General features: G+C 37.4%; 2 protein-coding genes and 1 pseudogene across 2 annotated transcripts in view; 2 read left to right on the top strand and 1 right to left on the bottom strand.

Moving 5' to 3' along the window:
- LOC110259269 (olfactory receptor 4C46-like) overlaps positions 1-23,752 on the bottom strand; it is a 949,087-nt gene that overhangs the window by 842,315 nt on the left and 83,020 nt on the right. The gene's annotated exons all lie outside the window — the stretch shown is intronic.
- On the top strand, positions 3,046-3,978 carry LOC146405226 (olfactory receptor 4C16-like). The gene has a single exon (XM_085015207.1). The coding sequence runs from the start codon at positions 3,046-3,048 to the stop codon at positions 3,976-3,978; it is 933 nt and encodes a 310-aa protein (XP_084871333.1).
- On the top strand, positions 20,707-21,638 carry LOC146405225 (olfactory receptor 4C16-like; annotated as a pseudogene).

Genomic DNA, 23,752 nt, shown 5'->3' with positions numbered 1-23,752 from the left:
TTGTTAGGAACTCTGGGTACTAAAATGTTAGAAGAGATTATTCATGGTTCAAAATTAGAGTCAAGTTTAATGGAGGTATTGACCTTTACACAGCTTCTGGAGAATGCCTGGTTTTCTAGCTTCAAGTAACATCTTTGAAAGGAATATTGTCTATCACAGTGTAAAAGCATTGCCCTTTCTATTCTTTCAAATGATATCATATGATTTTGATCTGCTCTTGGCTCATGTCAAAATTTATTTTGATAAAAAACTACTTCTTAGAGAAGGATCAGAGGAAACACAACAATGAATAGGCTTAAATCTACAAACAATAACTGGCCTTACATTTGGAAGAGGAGTTCCTGAAAATTCTTTGAGTAAGATCCTCCCTTTTCATCAGTATTTTTGCCACATGCTGGGTTTCTTCACTTGTGAGCTTATCTACTATTGTCCCTTCAAAGTTCCTGCTCTCTGATAAGATTCTGAATAAGGAATAAATACTAATTTAATGGTATATAGGGGAATCACATGTGGGAATTATTAGTAGCGTGTGTTGAGTTTCATGGTGATCTTTTGATTCTCATATCAAGTTGTTTTCTTGGACACCTCTGGGCCAGATACTCAGGAATCACGAGATTTAGAAGGAGGAACTCCAGGAGGGCACTTTTTTGTTTTGTTTTGTTTTTGTTGTTTTTTGGCTTTTAAAGGAATAAAATATGCAGGGACAATCTGTTCACCTTTCTGCAAAGAATGGCAAATTCTGCAGAATAATAGAGTGTAGGTTCTCCCCCAAAGATTTTTGTAACTGACTTAGGGAGGGGTGCATCATTTCAGAGAGAATCCTTACAGAAAATGCTTCTCACTGTGGTCTCCACAGAAGCATAGACTTGTAAGCATGGAAGGATCCACTGAACACTTTATATTCCACCCTTGAATATTCTCCACCTTTGCCTGATTTTCTTTCAACTCTTCTCTGTTCTTGCCACACCAAAAATAGTCTGTTTAATCTGTTTAACAATCTTGGCCATTCTAAACTTGGCTAATCTTGTTTGAAGAGTTGAGGTTAAGACCGTAATATTTAGAAGATGTGCCTTGCAGGACATTTGATCCTGTCCAAAAAGTCATAAAGACTTTTGGTTCATGCTAAAAAGGTCCTTGACATTTGAACCCAATGTCTCACTGGACCTTTTAGGTAGGACCGAATGCCCACAATCCCAAGATGTGCTATTTTGCTGATGCTGTTTTGCCTCCAAACTAGTGTAATGTGTGTATGTGTCAGATTCTTTTGAAAATATGAGGAAAATGTCAACCATCTTTTGGAAACATAAACTTGGACATGTAGTCATATACATACTGCAGATAAATTTTTTTCTTTATCTTTTTAGGGCCACACCCATGGCATTCGGATGTTCCCAGGCTAGGAGCTGAATCAGAGCTGTAGCTTCTGGCCTACACCAGAACCCCAGCAATGCGGGATCCAAGATGCATCTGTAACCTACTCCACAGCTCACAGCAATGCCAGATCCTTAACCCACTGAGCAAGGCCAGGGTCTTGTGTCCTTATGGATGCTAGTCAAGTTTGTTAACTGCTGAGCCATGATGGGAACTCCAAAAGATGTTAATCAATATCAGGAAGATATGAAAAATGCAAAGCTTCTGATAGCATGTTCTAAGGGCCAAATGTTTATGTAAGAAATCTAAATGCTTCAGGTGGTCATTTGTGTAGGTATCCAGGTCCCAATTTCTTACGTTCTATTTGAAATTCACCTTTTATTTTTATTTTATTTTACTGTCTTTTTGTGTTTGCCAGGGCTGCACCTGTGGCATATGGAGGTTCCCAGGGTAGGTGTCTAATCAGAGCTGTAGCCGCCGGCCTATGCCAGAATCACAGCAACATGGGATGTGAGCCACATCTGAGACTTACAGCACAGCTCATGGCAACACCGGATCCTTAACCCATTGAGTAGGCCAGGGATTGAACCCACAACCTCATGGTTATTAGTCATATTTACTAACCACTGAGCAATGATGGGGACTCTGGAAATTCATATTCTTTTGGAGGACTTATAGCTGAGTTACTACTTGTTCAAAATTGATCTCAGTGTTGCTGTATTTGGCTTTCTCTAAGTAGAAAGCATGTTTTTCTGTCTACTATAATGGTAGATAGAAGACCCTACAAATTTGATACAAGACTCTATAAACTTGATCTTACTATATTTTAAGATCAGAATAGTATGACAATGATCACATAAATATGATCATATCTTAAAGATAGTAGGGAATGTTCAATTTCAATTCAATGAACACCTACATTATACTAGGCAGTTAGATTGGGATTGTGGAGAAAAATATTCTGAGAATATGTAGCATTTTGATATTCTTTTTTAAGAATGAAAAGTAGAATAAGCACATGAATTCTTGTGCTGCAAGCAGTAATAATTCTTATATTGTAAGAAAAGCTATAGTGAAAGTCTTCAGAGAGCAGGAGAATGCATTTCCCTTCTCACAGGCAATCACAGGAGGCCAGCTGGACTGTTTTGTCCTAAAGTTCAAGGAAAACAGAAGCATCTAAAATAGTCCCAGGATAGAAGGAGAGGGCAGGATAAATTTGAAAATGCTATACTTACTTCTCTTTAATTCTTGGCTTCTACATTAGTTTTATTATGGAGATCATATCATTATTTTTACTAATCTTTTTGTGTGGCCCAAAAAAGAAAAGCAAAAGAAAGAAGAAATGACACAATAGAGCCCGATATGCATTCATAAAATTAGCAAAATTAACGAGAGTTACATCTAAGTCAGGGGGATTATTTGAAGACTGTTATGAAGAATATCGTATTCATAAGCTTACTGAGACTCATAACAACCTATGCAGTGGTCATGAAAAATTGAGGAACAAAGAGTTAGAGAAAATTGTTAAGAAACCACAGTTAGAATGTTTCCAATGTTTAATACTCTTTTTTCTAAAATATTTCATCATATTAGATATCACATCATAAGTGCATATCTTTATTTTTTTGCAGGTAAATCATTTCACATTCAACCTTTCCCTTCATTCATGAAATCATGTGGCTGAACAATAATGTGACTGAGTTCGTTCTGCTTGGGTTGACCCAGGATCCTGTTAGGAAAAAAATAGTGTTTGTCACTTTCTTGATTTTCTACTTGGGGACATTGATAGGCAACCTGCTCATTATTGCTACCATCAAGACCAGCCAGACACTTGGGAGTCCAATGTACTTCTTCCTTTTCCACTTATCCTTATCTGATACCTGCTTCGCTACTTCCATAGCTCCTAGAATGATTGTGGATGCCCTTTTGAAGAATGCCACTATCTCTTTTAATGAGTGCATAATGCAAGTCTTTTCATTCCATTTCTTTGGCTGCCTGGAGATCTTCATCCTTATCCTCATGGCTGTTGACCGCTATGTGGCCATCTGTAAACCTCTGCGCTACACAACAATCATGAACCATCGAGTCTGTGGGGTGTTGGTGGCTGTGGCCTGGGTGGGATCCTGTGTGCATTCTTTAACTCAGATTTTTCTAGCCTTGAGTATACCATTCTGTGGTCCCAATGTCATTGATCACTATTTCTGTGACTTGCAGCCTTTGCTGAAACTTGCCTGTGCAGACACCTATGTGACCAACCTACTCTTGGTGTCCAACAGTGGAGCCATCTGTACAGTGAGTTTTGTCATGCTGATGGTCTCCTATGTCATCATCTTGTATTCTCTGAGAAACCACAGTGCAGAAGGGAGGAAAAAAGCCCTCTCCACCTGCATCTCCCACATCATGGTGGTCATCTTGTTCTTTGGTCCTTGCATATTTATATACACACGCCCTGCAACCACCTTTTCCAAGGATAAGATGATAGCTGTGTTTTATACAATCGGAACACCTTTGTTCAACCCTCTGATTTATACACTGAGGAATGCAGAAGTGAAAAATGCCATGAGGATGCTATGGAGCAAGAAGTTGATCTCAGATGACAAAAGATGAATGGAAGTTTCAATTTTTTCTTCATAGCTTAGATTGACTGAGAATCAGTCCCTCAAGAATATTATATCTTACTGTGGTATTCATTTAATCTTATCATGGGACATGGATATTTGGTTCCTTTAGAAAAGGGAGCACTATAAACACAACAATCTTTAGTGTTCCATCAGCTTTACGTAGAGGAAGTGATGGAGTCAGGTACAAAGAGGTATGTAAGGTTCACTGCTTTAGATGCTTTTCACTACTGTGTCTCTGTCTCTCTTACCTACCTAGTGTCACTTTGGTTTCATCTAGCATCTTCCATTTTTCAAGATGATTTCTGGTGTTGTCTGCTTCTTGATACTGGTCTATAAGCTTATATTCATATATTAGCAGGTTTTACCTCTTTCAACTATTTCCTTTATCAAACACTGTGGTCTCATGTCTACTCATGGACCTTTAATGTAGTAAGAAGTTCTTTCTCATCAAGAGAAAGTATATGATTCAAAGAACTGTAGAAACTTCATGTTATAAGACACAATATTTAATACAGTTATCTCTTTAGATAACTTCTTGAGCTTTTACTTCAAATTGTCACCTTGTGTTACCCAGTCCTTCCAGAACAGTGATAAAACACTGAGAAAATGCACACTTCTGAGGTAGGTCTTTGAACTTAAAAGGTTTGACATTTGGATTTGTAGTTAAGATAGAATTCTTTTTATAAAATCCAATTCATCACCCTAATTAGGTTCTTTTTATTTTAGTGACTGGTATTAAGGTTTCTTGCACCAGGCCAGTTATAGTAATATGTTTATAATGGGTTAATATGTTTATAGCATAGATAAACCAAATTAAGGAAGACATATTTATATGAGCTAGAAGTAGAGAGGACAAACAGGTGACGTTAGTGAATTTTAAAATGTCAACAGGATAAAACAATTAATGAGACAACACAAGGGATGATTTTTAAATTTTGAAACAGAAACATTTCCATAAATTATGAATTGACACTCTGTAAAAGGTAAAACTGTGAAAAGAGTAAAAAAGAAATCAGTGGTTGTTGGGGATTTAAGCAGATTGAGTAAAGGGATGAATCAGTTGTGTGTGGGACATTTTAAAGGAGGGAAAATCATTCTGTTTGACACTCTAAAGGTAGATACATGATATAACACACACTCTAAAGTCCATAAAACTCTACAACACAGAGTAACCCAAACCCAATTGTAAACTAAAAACTTTACTAAAAATGAATTAATATTGATTTGTCATTCATAACAAATGTATTATATTCATAATAAGTTTTTGGTAAACAGTATATTGGTGATGGGAAATCCCTGTATATATTTTTTGGTAACTTTTCTGTAAGTCTACAATTATTCTTTTAAAATAGTCTATTAAAAAGTTAGAATAATGAGAAATCTCAATTTTTCATTACCATGTTCAAAAATAGTTTATTTGAATTTTTATATGAATTCACTATGTAAGTACATCTTTTATGAAGCCATACATATATATCCTCAAATATTCTATAGTTTACCCTTGTATGCTATACAACTACTATTCATGAATATTTCCTGTGTGCAAATAGGTTTTTAAAATCTTGAACATTATTATAATGTTGTAACCATTAATTTGAATGTTGCAACATGAAAATTGACATGAAAAAGTTTTCATTTCATTCTACATGATAGCCTTCAATACTTTTATTAAATTGAATTAATTAATTAATTTGTCTATATAGGGCTGCACCCTAAATTGGAAATTTAGGCATATAGAAATTCCCAGGCTAGTGGCCAAATTGGAGCTATAGTTGCCAGACTATGCCACAGTAATCCCAGATCTTTTTGGTTTTTTTTTTTTTTGTCTTTTTGCCATTTTCTTGGGCTTCTCCAAGGGCATATGGAGGTTCCCAGGCCAGGGGTCAAATCTGAGCTGTAGCCACTGGCCTACACCACAGCCACAGCAATGTGGGATTCAAGCCGCATCTGCAGCCTACACCGCAGCTCACTGCAACACTGGATTCTTAACCCACTGAGTGAGGCCAGGGATTGAACTTGCATCTTTGTAGTCAGGTTTGTTACTGCTAAGCCACAACAAGGACTCTGAGTCTTCAATTTTTGAAATATACATATCTAAAAAGTGTTTGTATCTTCATTTCTTGTTTCTTTTCTTTCTCCCCCCTGCCTTTGGCCATGCCTGAGGCAAGGGAAGTTCCCTAAGCCACTGCAGTGACAATGCTGGATCCTTAACCCACTGCACCACCAGGGAACGCCCACTTTCTTTTTTAATATACCAATTTCATGGATCATTTAATGTTAATAATCATAAAAGAGGACACAATTTTTGTTCGTTGTTTAACTCTCTAATAAAGTAAAAAGAAGTTTGGATTTTACTCTCATTCTATCTTATGTAGAGTTACCTTAGGTTCTAAAAGGATGTAAATGTCAAGCATACCTTTTCAAAGTTTCAGGTAGGATTTTCTGTGCTAAAAATGGATGAGAGAGTTAAGGTCAAAGATTAATTTTAAATGTACTAGAAAATAATTACACAAAACAGAATAGACTTGAAATATTCTACCATATTCATTTTGCTATGCCTTATTCTAGGAACTGAAAATGTGGTAGTGAAGTACAGAAAAAATATCCATGGTCACATGGAGATTCCTATACCAGGGGGTAAAACTGGACAAATACTGATCATACCAGGGGTTTGAAAAGGGCCAGGATCTACCATAGAGTAAAATAATTGAAGAGTGTGATGTTGGCAACCCTGAGGGAATAGATGTGTACTATGCAGGACAGGATGGTCAAGAAGGGCCCATAAGACTTTATAATCAAAACCAAAATTAGGGGTCTTAATATTTTGCCCCCCAGGGGATAGTTGGCAAAGGCTAGATACACTCTTGAGTGTCCCAGATACACGACTGGTTGTGTGCAGTGGGCACTGCTATTGGCATCTGGTGAGTAGAGGTCACAGATGCTGTTGAACAGCTGAAATGCACAAGACAGGTCATCACTACCAAGGACTGTCTCTCTGACTCAAAATTTTAGCAGTCCTGTGGTTGAGGAACCCTGACCGTATGAATGATTCTTGAATAAATCAACAGAAACAGAGTCCTAGGCACACGGAAAAGCAAGTGCAAACCGACTATGCTGATCTTATGGGGAGGAAAATCAGTGAATTCAGTGACCAGAGAGAAATAAGAGTGAAACATTGAAAATGAGACCAGAAATATGATAGAGACCCTAAGTATGAAGGGCTTATGGGATTTTTCTGGAGAGAAAGGAGAAGGCATTGGAGGTACTGTGACATGATCCAAATTATGGTTTAAAGGATTACTCTGCCTCACTGACCACAAAGAGTGAAAAGGGGACATTCATTTTGAGAACACCATAACAAACTAGAAAAGAGCTTATATAGTAATTTGGTCCAGGTTGGTAGCAGTGTGTATGATGAGTAAAATCTGCTCATGGATACAGTTTTCACCATTGATGGGAATATAAAGTGATACCTTCACATATGATAAACTTCTGACTTTATTTAACATGAAACATACACTTCCACATACATCCAATAATTCCATCCTTAACTACTTCTCTAGGTGATAAAACCTGTTCACAAAACTTGTGATGTAATGCTCATAGTTAGTTTGGACTTAATAGCCATGAAGTTGAAATTAGTCAAGTGCACTTAAACAAAAAGAAGGACAAACTAGTTTATAAATGGAATGAAATATTCCTCAGCAATAAAAAAGGAATGGAGAACTAATATACACACAAATTTTTTTTTCTATGTGAAAGAAGTCTTACATTAAAGAGTACTTTTTTTTTTGATTTTTAGGGCCACACCTGTGTTATATGGAGGTTCCCAAGCTAGGGGTCCAATCGGAGCTGTAGTTCCTGGCCTACACCACAGCCGCAGCAATGCAGGATCTATGTCATATCTGTGACCTATACCACAATTCATGGTGACCCTGGAGCCTTAACTCACTAAGCAAGGCCAGGGATTGACCCTTCATCTTCATGGATACTAGTCAAGTTCATTAACTGCTGAGCCATGATGGGAACTCCAAAGAGTCCTTTTTGGGGAGTTCCTGTTCTGGTTCAGTGAGCTAAGAACCCAAGATAGTGTCTCTGGTAAGCAGCAGATGAGGCTCAGATCCCTTGTTTCTGTGGCTGTGCTGTACACAGGCAGCTGTAGCTCTGAGTTGACCCCTCACCTGGGAACTTCCATAGACTGCGGGGGGTGGGGGAGGGCTGTAAGAAGAAAAATAAATAAATAAATAAATTTTAGAAAGAGTACATTTTTATGTTTTCATTTTTATCAAGGTCTGCAAAACTCAAAAGTGATGGAAAAATGAAAGAAAAGAGCAGTTCCATATATGGAGGGAGGGAGTGGGGTTATCTAGGATTCAGCATGAGGGAAATGTGTGTGATCATGGAAATGTCTATATCTTGATAGTAAGAGGTTTGGTTTCATGTCTTTGTAAACTTTCTTATGTGTTTGAAAATTGTCATAATAAACTATTGTGAAAAGCACATTTTCTTCAGCATCCTATCATTGTTTTATTTCTGACAGAAAAAGTGTCTCTGGGTGCTTTCGTACACGTTTGGGGAATGTATCTTTTTGGAGACTCGTTTTCTATACTTTTTTGATCATAACATCATAGTATACCGATTTGCCAAAATTACTACAAACTCTCCATGGAACATTGACAGATACAGAGCATTTCACTTTATGGATCATGGGACATTTGATCCATTCCTTTACTGTTTGAATCATACCATGTCCTAATTTTCACTTGAATGAACATTCTTGTGACAAGGGATTCTTTTCCACATTTATGATGAACTAGATGGCAACTCTCCACTTAATCGTTTATATCCACAGAGCCTGAGGCTCACTGCATATTAACAGTGATTCTTTTCAGTCTCTGCATGAGACTCAATAACTCTCTGGTGTGTTACACTGAATGACCAAGGAACACACTGCCCTTTGATATAGACTGAAAATGCCAACAAAGAAAAGCCCAGGACTGGATAGCTTCACAAGTGAATTCTACCAAACAGGTAAAGCCAAATCAATACAAATAGAGGAAACCCCTTCTAAAAATAGAGGAAACAGCTTCGATTTCTCTTTATGGGGGCCAGTATCACCCTACTTCCCAAGGCATATAGAGGCATCATAAAGAAAGAAAATTATAGCCATATATCCCTGAAGAAAATAGGTGCAAAACTCTAAACAATCTATTAGCAAGCTGAAATATTCAGCATGACAAAAGTATCAAACAACCAACTCCAAGTAAGGAGTTCCGATTGTGGCTCACTGGTAATGAACCTGACTAGTATTCATGAGAACACAGGTGGTTTGACCCCTGGCCTTGTTGAGTGGGTTAAGGATCTGGCATTGCCATGAGCTGTGGTGAGTATCTGTTTGCCAATGTGGCTCAGATCTGGCATTGCTGTGGCTCTGGAGTAGGGTGGTGGCTGCAGCTCTGATTCAAAACCTAGCCTGGGAACTTCCATATGCCACAGGTATAGACATTAACATAAATAAAATAAAATAATTACTCCAAGTGGGAATAATTCCTGGAATGCAAGATTGGTTTATCATTTGGTTCATCAAAGGCAAATCAGATAAAGTGATACACTACATTAATAGAATGGAGCTTAAAAACCTCATTGTCTTCTAGGCAGATGCAGAAAAATCATTGGACCGAATTTAACCCTAATATTTATGATTAAAAGTCTCAACAAATTTGGACTGGAGAGAATTTTCTTCACTATAGTAAAGGCCATATATAAAACCCCACAACCAACTTCATACTCAATGTGAAAAACTGAAAGCTTTCCTTCTAAGATCCAGAATAAGGCAAGGATACCCTCTTTTATGACTTATATTATAACATACTTTTAAAAGCTCAACCTAGAACTATTAGGTAAGAAGTAAAGATTTTCAAACCACAGAAGTGAAATTCTCTCTTTCTTATGTACAAAATACAAAATGCTCTACAAGAAACAACTTTCAGAGTTAATAAATGAATACAATAAAGTTGCAAATTACAGAATCAACATTAAAAATCATTTTGATAGGCACTAACAATAACTTTTCTGAAAATGAAATTAAGGAAGTAAACCCATTACAATAGTATAAAAATAATACTTACAAATAATTCTGTCAAATGAAGCAAAACATTATTATACCAGACTCTACAAATCATTAAAAGGAAACAAATTAAAGAAGACAAAATCAAAGAAGACACCTTGTGTTCACAGACTGAAAGATGGATATTGTTAAAAAGTCCATACTATCCAAACTTATCTACAGATGCAATGCAATCCCCTTCAAAGTTACAATGATTTTTTTTTGGAGGAGAGGACATGCCTATGTCATGCAGAAGTTCCCAGGCCAGAGATCAAATATGAACCACAAGACTGACAACACCAAATCCTTAACCACTAGCCCACCAGGAAACTCTGGACTGGCATTTATTTACAGAAATAAAAACAATCCTAAAGTTCATGTGGAAACACAAATTTCCCCAACTAACCAAATTAGTAGTAAGAAATAAAAATAAAGCTGGAAGCATCACACTTCCTGATGTCAAAACATATTAAAAAGCTACAGTAGGGAGTTCCCGTCATGGCGCAGTGGTTAACGAATCCGACTAGGAACCATGAGGTTGCGGGTTTGGTCCCTGCCCTTGCTCAGTGGGTTAAGGATCCGGCGTTGCCGTGAGCTGTGGTGTAGGTTGCAGACGCGGCTTGGATCCTGCGTTGCTGTGGCTCTGGCGTAGGCTGGTGGCTACAGCTCCGATTCAACCCCTAGCCTGGGAACCTCCATATGCTGCGGGAGTGGCCCAAGAAATAGCAACAACAACAACAACAACAAAAGACAAAAAGACAAAAGACAAAAAAAAAAAAAAGCTACAGTAATTAAACAGGATGACACCACCATAACAAACAAATGTATCAACCAAAGACACAGAATAGGGACCCCAAAAACCCAAGTATATACTCTCAACAGCTCTTTGATGCAAACTAAGAATATACAGTGGAGAAAGCAGTCTCTTGAACACATATGTTGAGAAACTGGATAACCAATCCATACAAAAGTGTACCCTTACATTACACCATATACCCAATCAGTTTAAAACGAGTTAAAGATTTTAATGAAGGAACTGTAACTGTAAAATTCCTTGATGAAAACAGAGATGAAATACTGCATGACACTAAGCTTGTCAATGATTCCTGGGGAAGAGACAAAAGCACAAGCAAAATAATCAAAGTTAGATAAGGGAGGCAACATCACTAAACACAGCAAAGGAAATCTTATACAGGGTGAAAACCCAACTTACAATGGGAGAAACTATTGGTAAATCACATAAACAACATCAGATTAAGATAGAAAAGAGGCAAAAAATTCCTACAAGTCAGTAGAAAAGAATTAACAACCTGATTAATAAAGCATAGAGGACTCAAGTAGACAGTTCTCCAAAGAAGATAACCAACTGATATATGTGGTCAACATCATTAATTATCAGGGAAATGTAATTAAAACCACAATGACATATCATCTTCCATTGAGTCAGATGTATGCATCAAAACAACAAACACAGCAAGGGTTGGCACATATAAGGAAAAATTGGAACACTGTATACTGCTTGTGGTGGTACAAAATTATGCAATCCCTAAGAATTGTTCCTCAAATAATTGAAAATAGAATTACAATATGATATAAATTTTCACTTCTGGATCTACATATCCAATGTGTTGGTATCAGGAATGCAAAGAGGTAACTACATGCTCATCTTTATTGTAGCATTGTTTCCAACACCCAAGATATGAAAGCATCCTGTTTATTGAAAGATGAAATGATTAAGAAAAGATGGTATATAGATACAATGGAATATCACACAGTCTTTTAAAAAGGAAATACTGCTATATGCAACAACTTGGATGAACCTGGTTAATATTATGCCCAGTGGAATAAGACAGTTATATAGGGACAAATACTGTATGATTCTACTTAGAAGAAGAATATACAACAGTCAAACTCATAGAAACAGACAGAACTTGCTGGGGCTAGGGAAATTTTTTTTTTTTGTCTTTTTTTGCTATTTCTTGGGCCGCTTCCATGGCATATGGAGATTCCCAGGCTAGGGGTCAAATTGGAGCTGTAGCCACCAGCCTATGCCAGAGCCACAGCAATGCGGGATCTGAGCCACATCTGCAACCTACAGCACAGCTCACGGCAACGCCAGATCGTTAACCCACTGAGCAAGGGCAGGGACTGAACCCGCAACCTCATGGTTCCTAGTCAGATTTGTTAACCACTGCGCCACGACGGGAACTTCAGCAAAATTTTTAATTATAGAAGATGAGTAAGTTCCAGAGTGGGTGTAAGACATGTGCTTATCGTTAACATTATTCTGTTGTGTAATTTAAAGATTGTTAAGAGGGTGTTTTTCAAGTGTTTTTTATCACAATAAAAACTTTATAAAATAAATAAATATGTAAAAGAATTGTCTTCTTTCAAAAACTAATAAAATTCTTAAAATATAAAAAGGAACATATAGAGATGACAAATAAGATAGAAAAAGATAATCAACATCAAATGCTATTAAAGAATTGCAAGTAGGAGTTCCCACCCTGGTGCAGCAGAAATGAAACTGACTAGGAACCATGAGGTTGCAGGTTGGATCCCTGATCTCACTCCATGGATCAGGGATCTGGCATTGCTGTAAGCTGTGGTGTAGGTCGCAGATGCAGCTCTGATCCTAAGTTGCTGTGGCTGTGCCTGGCAACTGCAGCTCCGATTGGACCCCTAGTCTGAGAACATCCATATGCCACAAGTGTGGCCCTAAAAAGAAAAAAAAAAGAATTGCAATTAAAACAACAAGATGCACCTATGAACCTATAAAAAGGTGCAGACCATGCACCTATAAAAAGCCAAATTCAAAACAGGACAACACAAACTGTCAAGCATGTAGAGCGGCAGCAACACTTCTGCATTGTCCATGGGAATACAAAGTTGAATAACCACACAGAAAGACACTTTTGTGTTTTACAAAACTAAATTGATATAAACCCAACAATCTCACAACATAGTATTTACACAAATGAGTTGGAAACTTAAGTCTACCCCAAAACCTGCACACAGATATTTATAGAAATGTTAACTCATAACTACCAAGACTTAGAGTCAATCCAGATGTTCTTCAGCAGGTGAAAACGTAAAGAAACAGTGCTATATCCACAATGAACTAATAATTATTGAGCACTAACAAAACTTAAAAAGCACTCTCTAGCCATGAAAAGACACAAAGGAATTTTAAACGCATACTACTGAGATGAAAGAGGATAATCTGAAAAGGTGACATACTGTAAGATTCCAACTATATAAGATTCTGAAAAGAACAACAACAACAAAAGGAAACAATAAAGAGCTCTGTGGTTGGTGGAGTTGGAGAGAGGGAGGTGTTAACCAAAAACAATAAAAGAGCCAGTTATTGACCAATAAAGCAGGCTTATTCAGGAACACAGAAGAATCACAATTAGAAACACGTAACTCTCATGAACCACATATAAATGTGGTAAAGCAGAGTGGAAATTCTTTTATAGCAAAGAGGCAGTTAGGAGGGGCTGTTATACACTAGTCCATTGGAGGAAACTGGGAGCTTGACTATAGTGGCTTTTGTCACCTGAATTTAAGTCTCTTGTTGACTGAGGTGTTGCCAGGCAAGGATACATTCTTCCTCCTGCTGGTGGCAATGAAGTATCACATCCCACCAGAGATAGGAGGCCCTTCTCTTTCTGTTGGGATCTGTGTTGATGGTATGTGCCTGAGAATTCCCTCCTCCTGCTGGTTTTCTAACCCCAGTTTAGTGGGGCTTCCCTTTATTAAGTTTAATAAGAGGGATGAGTAGGCAGAACACAGAGGACTTTAAGAAACTGAAATTATTGTGTATGATATTATAATGGTGGTTACCTGTCATTACACACAGACCCAAACCTATGGGGTGTACTATACAAGGACTGAACTCTGAACATAACCTATGGACTGTGGCTGATTATGATGTGTCAATGGCGTTATCAGTTTCCTTGACTGTAACACAAGTACTACTCTAGTCCAGGATTTTTTTTTTCTTCTTAGGGCTGCACCTGTAGCATATGGAGCTTCCCAGGTGAGGGGTCTAATGGGAGCTACAGCTGCTGGCCTATGCCAGAGCCAAAGCAATGCTAGATCCAAGCCACAGCTCACGGCAATGCTGGGTCCTTAACCCACTGAGTGAGGCCAAGGATGGAACCTGCAACCTCATGGTTCCTAGTTGGATTCATTTCAGCTGTGCCATGACAGGAACTCCCGTCCTTTCTATTTATAAAGCCAACAACAACAACAACAATGCCGAGATCAATCTTGGAACAACCAGTGACTCAGTTATAAGTCTTCGAAAAGAATATGAATTTCTAATAGAATGTAAGTTATTGAGACCTGGATACCTAAAGAAATGATCATGTGAAGCATTTAGATTTTTTTTAGAAAAGTCAAAAACCACATGATTATCTCAAAATATGCACCCCCCCCACATTTGACAAAATAAAACATCCATTCATGATAAAAACTCTTACCAAAGTGGGTATACAGGGAACATACCTTAACATATCAAAGCCATTTATGACAAACCCATAGTCACTACACTACTCAATGGAGAAAAGCTGAAATCCTTCCCACTAAAATCTGGAAGAAGACAAGGAGGCCCACTCTCACCACTTTTATTCAAGGCAGTATTGCAAGTCCTAGCCACAGCACAAAAACCAAAGAAATAAAAGGTATCCAAATTGGAAAAGAAGAGGTAAAATTGTCACTGTATGCAGATGACATTCCACTGTCTTTAGAAAACCCTAAGAACTCCACACAAAAACTTCTCAAACTGATCAATGAATTCAGCAAAGTAGCAGAAGACCATATTAACATTCAGAAATCTGTTGCATTTCTGTTTAGTAACAGTGAAATATTAGAAAAGGAATATAAAAATGTAACACCTTTTATAATTTTATCCCAAAGAAGTAAATACCTAAGAATAAACCTGACCAAGGAGGTGAAAGACTTAAATGCTGAGAACTATAAAACATTATTCAAGGCAATTAAAGAGGATTTAAAGAAATGGAAAGATATCCCATGCTTCTGGATTGGAAGAATTAATATTGTTAAAATGGCCATACTATCCAAAAATCTACAGATTCAGTGCAAGCCCTATCACATCCATGACATTATTCACAGAACTAGACCAAACAACCCCCAAATTTATATGGAACCATAAAAGATCCAAAATTGCCAAAGAAATCCTGAGGGGAAAACAACATCAACAACAAGAACATCAAACTAAAAATAAGCAAGAGGTATAACTCTCCCCAACTTCAGACAATATTACAAAGCTGAAATAATAAAGACAGTGTGGTACTGGTACCAAAACAGACATATAGACCAAAGGAACAGAATTGAGAACCCAGAAATAAACCCCGACACACATGGTCAATTAATCTTCAACAAAGAAGGCAAGAATACATAATGGGAAAAAGACAGTCCCTTCAGTAAGTGGTGGTGACAGAATGGAATAGCTGTATGTAAATCAATGAAACTAGAACACACCCTCACAAAAATAAACTCAAAATGGCTTAAAGACTTAAACCTAAGACAAGACACCATACAACTCCTAGAAGAGACATAGCAAAACATTCTCTGACATCAATCATACAAAGGTTTTCTTAGGTCAATCTCCCAAGGCAATCGAAATAAAACAGAAATAAGCTAATGAGACGTAATCAAACTTAAAAGCTTTTGAACAGCGAAAGAATCCATAAAAAAAGACAACCTATGGAATGGGAGAAAATAGCTGCAAATGATACCACCACCAAGGGCTTGATTTCCAAAAGATGCAAACAACTCAACAACAAAAATACAAACAACCCAGTTGAAAACTGGGCAGAAGACCTAAACAGACATTTCTCCAAAGAAGATATATGGATGGCCAACAGGCACATGAAAAAATGTGCAACATCCCTGATTAGTAGAGAAATGCATATCAAAACTACTACGAGGTAGACCTGTCAGAATGGCCATCATTAATAAGTCTACAAATATCAAATTCTAGAGAGGATGTGGAGCAAAGGGAACTCTCCTTCACTGTTGTTGGGAATGTAAAGGGTACAATCACTATGGAAAACAGTATGGAGGTACCTCAGAAAACTACATATAGAACTATAATATGATCTAGCAATCCCACTCCTGGGTATACATACAGATACAACTTTCCTTCAAAAAGACACATGTACCCGAATTGTCATGGTAGCACTATTCAGAATAGCCAAGACGTGGAAAAAACCTAAATGTCCAACACTAGATGAATGCATTATGGAGATGTAGTACATATTCACAATGGAATTTTACTCATCCACGAAAAATAACAAATAATGCCATTTGAAGCAATATGGATGGAATTAGAGATTCTCATACTGAGTCAAGTCAGAAACACACATGTACCATATGATAGCACTTAGGTGTAGCACTTAAAATATGGCACAAATGAACCTATCTACATGAGAGAAACAAACTCATGGACATAGAGAGTAGACTTTTGGTGGCCAAGGGTGAGGGGGAGGGAGTGGGATGGACAGGGAGTTGGGGTTAGTAGAGGCAAACTATCACATTTGGAGTGGATAAGCAATAAGGTCCTGCTGTATTGCACAGCGAACTATATCCAATCACTTGTGATGGGACATGATGGAGGATAATATGAGAAAAAGAATGTATATATATATGCATGGCAGGGTCACTTTGCTGTACAGGAGAAACTGACTGAACATTGCATATCAACTATAATGAAAAATTCCAAAAATAAAAGCCATGAGTTATGGAAATGACACAGAGCTTAGTGTATGAAAGCTATTCAGTAAATATGTGGTGAACATGATTATTTTGAAATTGATTCCTTTAATATATGTCTTTGTATTTTTGGTCTTTTTTTCTAGGGCTGCATCCACAGCATACAGAGGTTCCCATGTAGGAGTCTAATTGGAGCTGTAGCTGCTGGCCTGGCCCAGAGCCACAGCAATGCAGGATCTGAGACATGTCTGTGACCTACACCATAGCTCACAGCAATACCGGATCCTTAACCCACTGAGTGAGGCCAGGGATTGAACCCACCACCTCATGGTTCGTAATCAGATTCATTAGTCACTGAACCATGATGGGAACTCCATAATATATGTTTTTTATAACATGAATTAACAAATAAATGGAAATGAAATTGGCAAATATGAGACATATCCAGTTTGCCCAAATAGGTCCAAATATATATTCATCATTGGAGTATTTTCTATATGTCTGTCATTCCTTGTTAATGAATGTCTGGAGCCCATAGAATAGAACCTCTGGTTTCAGGCACCAGTGTTTCCCCTGGATTGTGATTGTAAAAAAAAAAAAACAAAAACATAAGACCTAGCAAAGTTTATGTCCTGATGCAGGATTGTGTAATTTAGGGCACTGGGTGAGAATATGGTAGATTTTATTGGTCCACTTTCTCTTCTACCAGTGACATAATTTCTTCTTTTTCCTGTCCTCCACCACTCTCTTGATCTTCATTCTCCTGGATACCTTCTTTTTTTTCTTTCAGACCAAGGGAAATGATAACTAGGAATCCTTGTTTGTATCAGATTCCTGAGTATGATGTGGATTAACCTGCTAGTTTTATAGGATAAGTGGACAAACTAAAAGTTGAGTTTATTATACCTAGGATGAATCTGACTGAACAGAAACTTTGGGGAATAAACTCTGGGACATTAATAACTTACATCATTAAATCTTAGAGTATTCCCAATGGAATTCAGGAATGAATCATTTTGTGTTTTTTTTTCTCCCCAGTGTTCTGTAATAAAGCTGGTAACAAAAAGGGTAGGCAGATGTGATGATGATTCAGAGAGTCTTCTAACTGTAAGTGACAGATTATTTTCATCACTGTATTTGTTTTCTTCTTTATTTTTTGCTTATATAAAATTGGAGCATATTTGTTTATCTACCATACATGATAGACAAAAGATATCTACAAGTTCATAACAGGCATTGGGTTGGAAGTGCAGAAAATAATATCTGAAGAACATAAAGTTTTCTGATATTCTTATTCCAGGAAGGCAGCTAAAATAAACACACTCATTCTTGTTATAAGCAACATGATGTAATACTATAAGAAATGTCATACATAAGGTCTTTAGAGAGCAGAAGGATACATTTCCTCTCTCACAGGTAATCACTAAAGGCCTTCTAGAGGATATTTCTTAGCATGTTGGTCCTGAAGTTCCTAGAAGGTTCAACAGCTAGAAATGGAAAGGCATTCCATGAAGAAAAGAGAGGGCAAGATGAGTGTGGATACTCTACACCTATGTGTTTTTAATCTTTAGCTAGTACACTACTTACATGATAGAGATCTCATCTGATCCTTCTACTGATTTTTACATGCTCGCACTGCATCAAGGACAGACCCTGATTATACAAAGACATTAACATAGTTCACTGGAGAACTACAGACTTTTCTAGATTTTAACATATTGTAGATTACAAAATAGGCTAAAATTCCCTTTTGTAGGATACAAAGAGAACCACTGACATGTACTTGAGGACACAGAAAAGGTTTTTCATATAAATTATTAAATATGTGGCTAATGTAGTCTGGAGTGCTTGGAACTTGAATGTAGAGAAATGGGCTTTTTGGAAAACTAATTTCACTCCTTCTTCTCCAGATATGAGTGGCAATATCCATGTCTTTGTGATACCAAATATTTGATGGGGACACATAATTATTTTTCATGTATCATATGTATTTATGAATCTTAGTTTATCTTAAATGTGGAAATACAAATGTAAAATAAAAGAAATATTCTTGTCCTAGCAAAGAATAGGGAAATAGATTTGGTAACATACAAACAGAAAACTGTATATTCAAAAGAGTGGCCAACATCAAGCAATATTGAAGTGACAGAGACTATCCCATCATCTTGCCTTTAGTGCCTACATAGTTTAAGCTTCAATACTTTATGATATGTCACTTTTAAATTAATAATGGAGGAAAGAGCTTATTGACATGATTAAGATACCAACACCAAGACTCTGTTTCCTTAAGATTATGTATAAATCCAGAGATATTTTTTTAAATAGTTGGAAACCCAAACCCAAAGTGAATAACTTGATTAGACCTTTTCCCAAGAGGGGTTTTTGTTTTGTTTTGTATTTTTGGAGAAATGAGAGGCATTTCATCTCTGTTGAAGAGAAGAAAATTCCCTCTGGAAGGGAAAAATGTTTAAAGGAAATCTCGTGCCTAGTTAGCTTATCATAATCTGTGCCGTGGCTGCTCACAACTTAGAGACAACATACTGAAGGTTGGATAGGATAGAGGAGAAGCAGATTGGAATAAGCACATCTTCCAGATTATATTTAAATATGTTACATTCCAGTCTATATTTTTACTTTCATGGAGTGCCACTGCCAGCATCATCTTCACAAGAAAGAACTAATGAAAAAAAATCTGGTCTTGGAAATGACCCCACAGTAACAGTTCTTTCTAAATGTGAAATAAAACAAACTCTTCACTGAAAGAAGGGACATTTCAAGCTGAATAATTGTTTGCCAGGACAATATAAATGGAACAAAGACATCAGTTACTGACTATCTATTCTGACTCTTTTGGAAAATGAATTTCCCTCCTTCTTCTGTTCTTTGCTCTGTTCTAGGAATATGGGGTTTTCAGATTCCAGAATGAGATGAATTGCACTGGGAATACCACTATGATCAGACCCTATACCAAATGCCAGGTGACATCTTCACCCAAAAGAAAACCACCCCATTGGTAACATGCTTAAGTAAAAGCTTGATTTTCTAAAACATGACCTCCCTTTCATTTAGAAGTGTAACTTCAGGAAATCTGAGTGTTCTAAAACATGCTTTTCAAATTGGAGAATGAAAAAATAGCAATAGTTATTTTTGAGATATCATCAAATAACAAAGAATATTCCTTCTGTTCATTATATGTGTCAAGGACTACATATAAAGATGCTTGACGTTTGCAACAGATTATTTGAAGGTAATATGTCTTTCCTCTTTTCAAGCTGGAGATCTGAGAGAGTTTGTATGGAAGAGATGAAGCACATTTATATTTATAAATGACATACTGTTTAAAAAATATATACATAACAAATATGAAAAGGATAAATGAATGAAACAAGGTATCTTTTAGGTGCCAAGGCTGGGGTACTACTTTAAGGCAGCCAAATATATTCTAAATGATGAATGATGCACAAAGCAAAACACGGGATTCAGTGTGTATTGAATATGGCCAAAAGATAACAAAGCAAATAATGAAATGGATCCATATGAATTAACTACATATTCATAATATTAACCATGTCAAATCTAACCAGGGATTATAGTTAAAGAGTTTTACAAGAGAGTTTACCATCCACAAGCTTATATGAGGCTCAACATGACCCTATGTAGTGGTCAGTACAAATTGAGGAACAAAGCATTATTAGTTAGAAGACACAAACAAATTATTGGGAAACCACAGCTAGAATATGCCTCATAAGCAATATTTATATTGACTTAAAATGTTTCATAGTAGCATAGATCATGCCATAATGTAATTCTTTATTTTATTGCAGATAATCCATTTCACACACATCCCTTCTCCTCATTCATGAAATCATGCAGCTGAACAATAATGTGACTGAGTTCATTCTACTTGGGTTGGCACAGGATCCTGTTAGGAAAAAAATAGTGTTTGTCACTTTCTTGATTTTCTACCTGGGGACATTGATAGGTAACCTGCTCATTATTGCTACCGTCAAGACCAGCCGGACACTTGGGAGTCCAATGTACTTCTTCCTTTTCCACTTATCCTTATCTGATACCTGCTTCTCTACTTCCATAGCTCCTAGAATGATTGCAGATGCCCTTTTGAAGAATGCCACTATCTCTTTTAACGAATGCATAGTGCAAGTCTTTTCATCCCATTTCTTTGGCTGCCTGGAGATCTTCATCCTTATCCTCATGGCTGTTGACCGCTATGTGGCCATCTGTAAGCCCCTGCACTACACGACCGTCATGAGCCATCGAGTCTGTGGTGTACTGATGGCTGTGGCCTGGGTAGGATCCTGTGTGCATTCTTCAGCCCAGATTTTCTGGCCCTGAGCTTACCTTTCTGTGGTCCCAATGTGATTGATCACTATTTCTGTGACTTGCAGCCTTTGCTGAAACTTGCCTGTGCAGACACCTATGTGACCAACCTACTCTTGGTGTCCAACAGTGGAGCCATCTGTACAGTGAGTTTTGTCATGCTGATGGTCTCCTATGTCATCATCTTGTATTCTCTGAGAAACCACAGTGCAGAGGGGAGGAAAAAAGCCCTCTCCACCTGCATCTCCCACATCACTGTGGTCATCTTGTTCTTTGGTCCTTGCATATTTATATACACACGCCCTGCAACCACCTTCCCCATGGATAAGGTGATAGCTGTGTTTTATACAGTTGGAACCCCTCTGCTCAACCCTCTGATTTATACGCTGAGGAATGCAGAAGTGAAAAATGCCATGAGGATGCTATGGAGCAAGCAGTTTATCTCAGGTGACAAAAAATGAATACAAGTTTCAACGGTTTTCATCACCACTTAGATTGATCCAGTTTTCCCTGGAGAGTATTATCTTTTATTGTGTTAATGTAATCCTATCATAGGTATTAGTGTCAGTTTCCTTCAGAAAAAGAAGCACTGTGAACACATATGCTGATTAGTGTTCGTTTTTAGGTACTGTTCAGTTTTCAATTTTATATCAGGGATAAACAGGAATGTAAGATTCATTGCTTTTTAGTTGTTTTTCACGGCTGTATCCCTGCCCCCACTCCCCGCCTGCCTAACAGTGGTTTTGAGCTAATGTTTTCACTGTCATCCTTCATGTTGACTTCTTGTCTTCTCTGTTTATATTTACACTTTTAAATGCTTACATCCACAGCCTAAGAGGTTCTCTCCAAAAGCCTGACTGACATCTTTCCAATGGTTTTATTAGACACTGTGGTCACATCTGTCAGAACACGGACCTTCAACTTGAATGTTCTTCCTGACTCAGCACAAAGTACCATGTTCAAATCAGAGAGAATCTTACTGTTGGAAATGACAGATTTTCAACCTTTGTGTGGTATAATTTGAATTCTTACCATATGTTTCCTTAGGTCCTTCTAACAGTGGCAAAATATAAAGACAAAATTCTACTTCTGAAGTAGTTTTTTGACTTTAGAAAGGCTTTCACTATAGGATTTATACTTATAGTGGTATTCTTTGGGTAAAATTGATGTTACCAATTTGATTCCTTCTGAATGTGGAGGTGGCACAGGCTTCTTTTGAATTTCACAAGTTTTAGTGTTTGAAGATTCAGTTATTGCAATTATACAATTGAGGGCCCAAATTAAGGGTGATATATTTACATGGTTGGGAAGCAGAGAGTGTAAGCAGTTGAAGTTAGTGAATGTTAACCTATTAATAGGTTAAAGTAAATAATGAAATATTCAGGGGAGGATCTTATGCTTTGAAACTTATATGGGTATGTTATATCATGGGTGTGGACAGTGAATTCCATCCAGGAATCACACTCCTTTGCATTTTCCCAAAGGCATTGAAGACTTATGGCCACACAGAAATCTGAATGCACTTTTATAGCAGTTTTCTTCCTTTTTTAAAAAGGACTTTTATTTTTTCTCTTATAGCTGGTTTAGAGTGTTCTTTCAACTTTCTACTGTACAGCAAAGAGATCCAGTCATGCCTACATATATCCATTCTTTTTCTCACATCATCCTCCATCATGCTCCATCACAAGTGACTAGATATAGTTCCCACGGCTATACAGCAGGACCCCATTGCTTCTCCACTCCAAAGGCAACAGTTCACATCTATTAAGCCCAGCTTCCCAGTCCATCCCAATCCCCTCCTCCTTAGCAACCACAAGTCTGTTCTCTAAGGCCATGAGTTTCTTTTCTGTGGTAAGGTTCATTTGTGCCATATATTAGATTCCAGATATGTGATATCATGGGGTATTTGTCTTTCTCTTTCTGACTTACTTCACTTAGTATGAGAGTCTCTAGTTCCATCTATGTTGCTGCAAATGGCAGTATTGTGTTCTTTGTTATGGTTGAGTAGTATTCCATTGTGTATATATACCACATCTTCCTAATTCATTCATCTATCAATGGACATTTAGGTTGTTTCCATGTCTTGGCTATTGTGAATAGTGGCTCAATGAACAAACAGGTGCATGTGTCTTTTTAAAGGAACGTTTTGTCTGGAGATATCTCAAAGCATGGGATTGCTGGGTCATATGGTAGTTCTATATTTAGTTTTCTGAGGTACCTCCATACTGTTTTCCTTAGTGGTTGTACCAATTTATATTCCCCCAACCATGTAGTAGGGTTCCCTCTTCTCCACATCCCCTCCAGCATTGGTTATTTCTGCACTTGCTAATGATGGCCATTCTGACTGGTGTGAGGTGGTACCTCAGAGTAGTTTTGATTTGCATTTTTCTAATAATCAGGGATGTTGAGCATTTTTTTCATGTGCTTGTTGGCCATTTGTATATCTTCTTTGGAGAAATGTCTATTCAGGCCTTTTGCCCATTTTTGCAGTTGGGTGGTTGGCTTTTGTGCTCTTGAGTTGTATACATTGTTTGTATAGTTTAGCGATTAAGCCTTTGTCCATTGCATCACTTGA

This window comes from Sus scrofa, chromosome 2, assembly GCF_054392235.1.
Source record: "Sus scrofa isolate SSC_HxYL_T2T_F1_AM1 chromosome 2, Sscrofa_HxYL_maternal_Yorkshire_Landrace_v2.0, whole genome shotgun sequence".
Lineage (NCBI taxonomy): Eukaryota > Metazoa > Chordata > Mammalia > Artiodactyla > Suidae > Sus > Sus scrofa.
This window is presented reverse-complemented; position numbering and strand designations above follow the sequence as displayed.

Excerpts from the sequence above, each read along its gene's own strand:
- LOC146405226 (XM_085015207.1), top strand. The coding sequence starts at position 3,046 with ATGTGGCTGAACAATAATGTGACTGAGTTCGTTCTGCTTGGGTTGACC.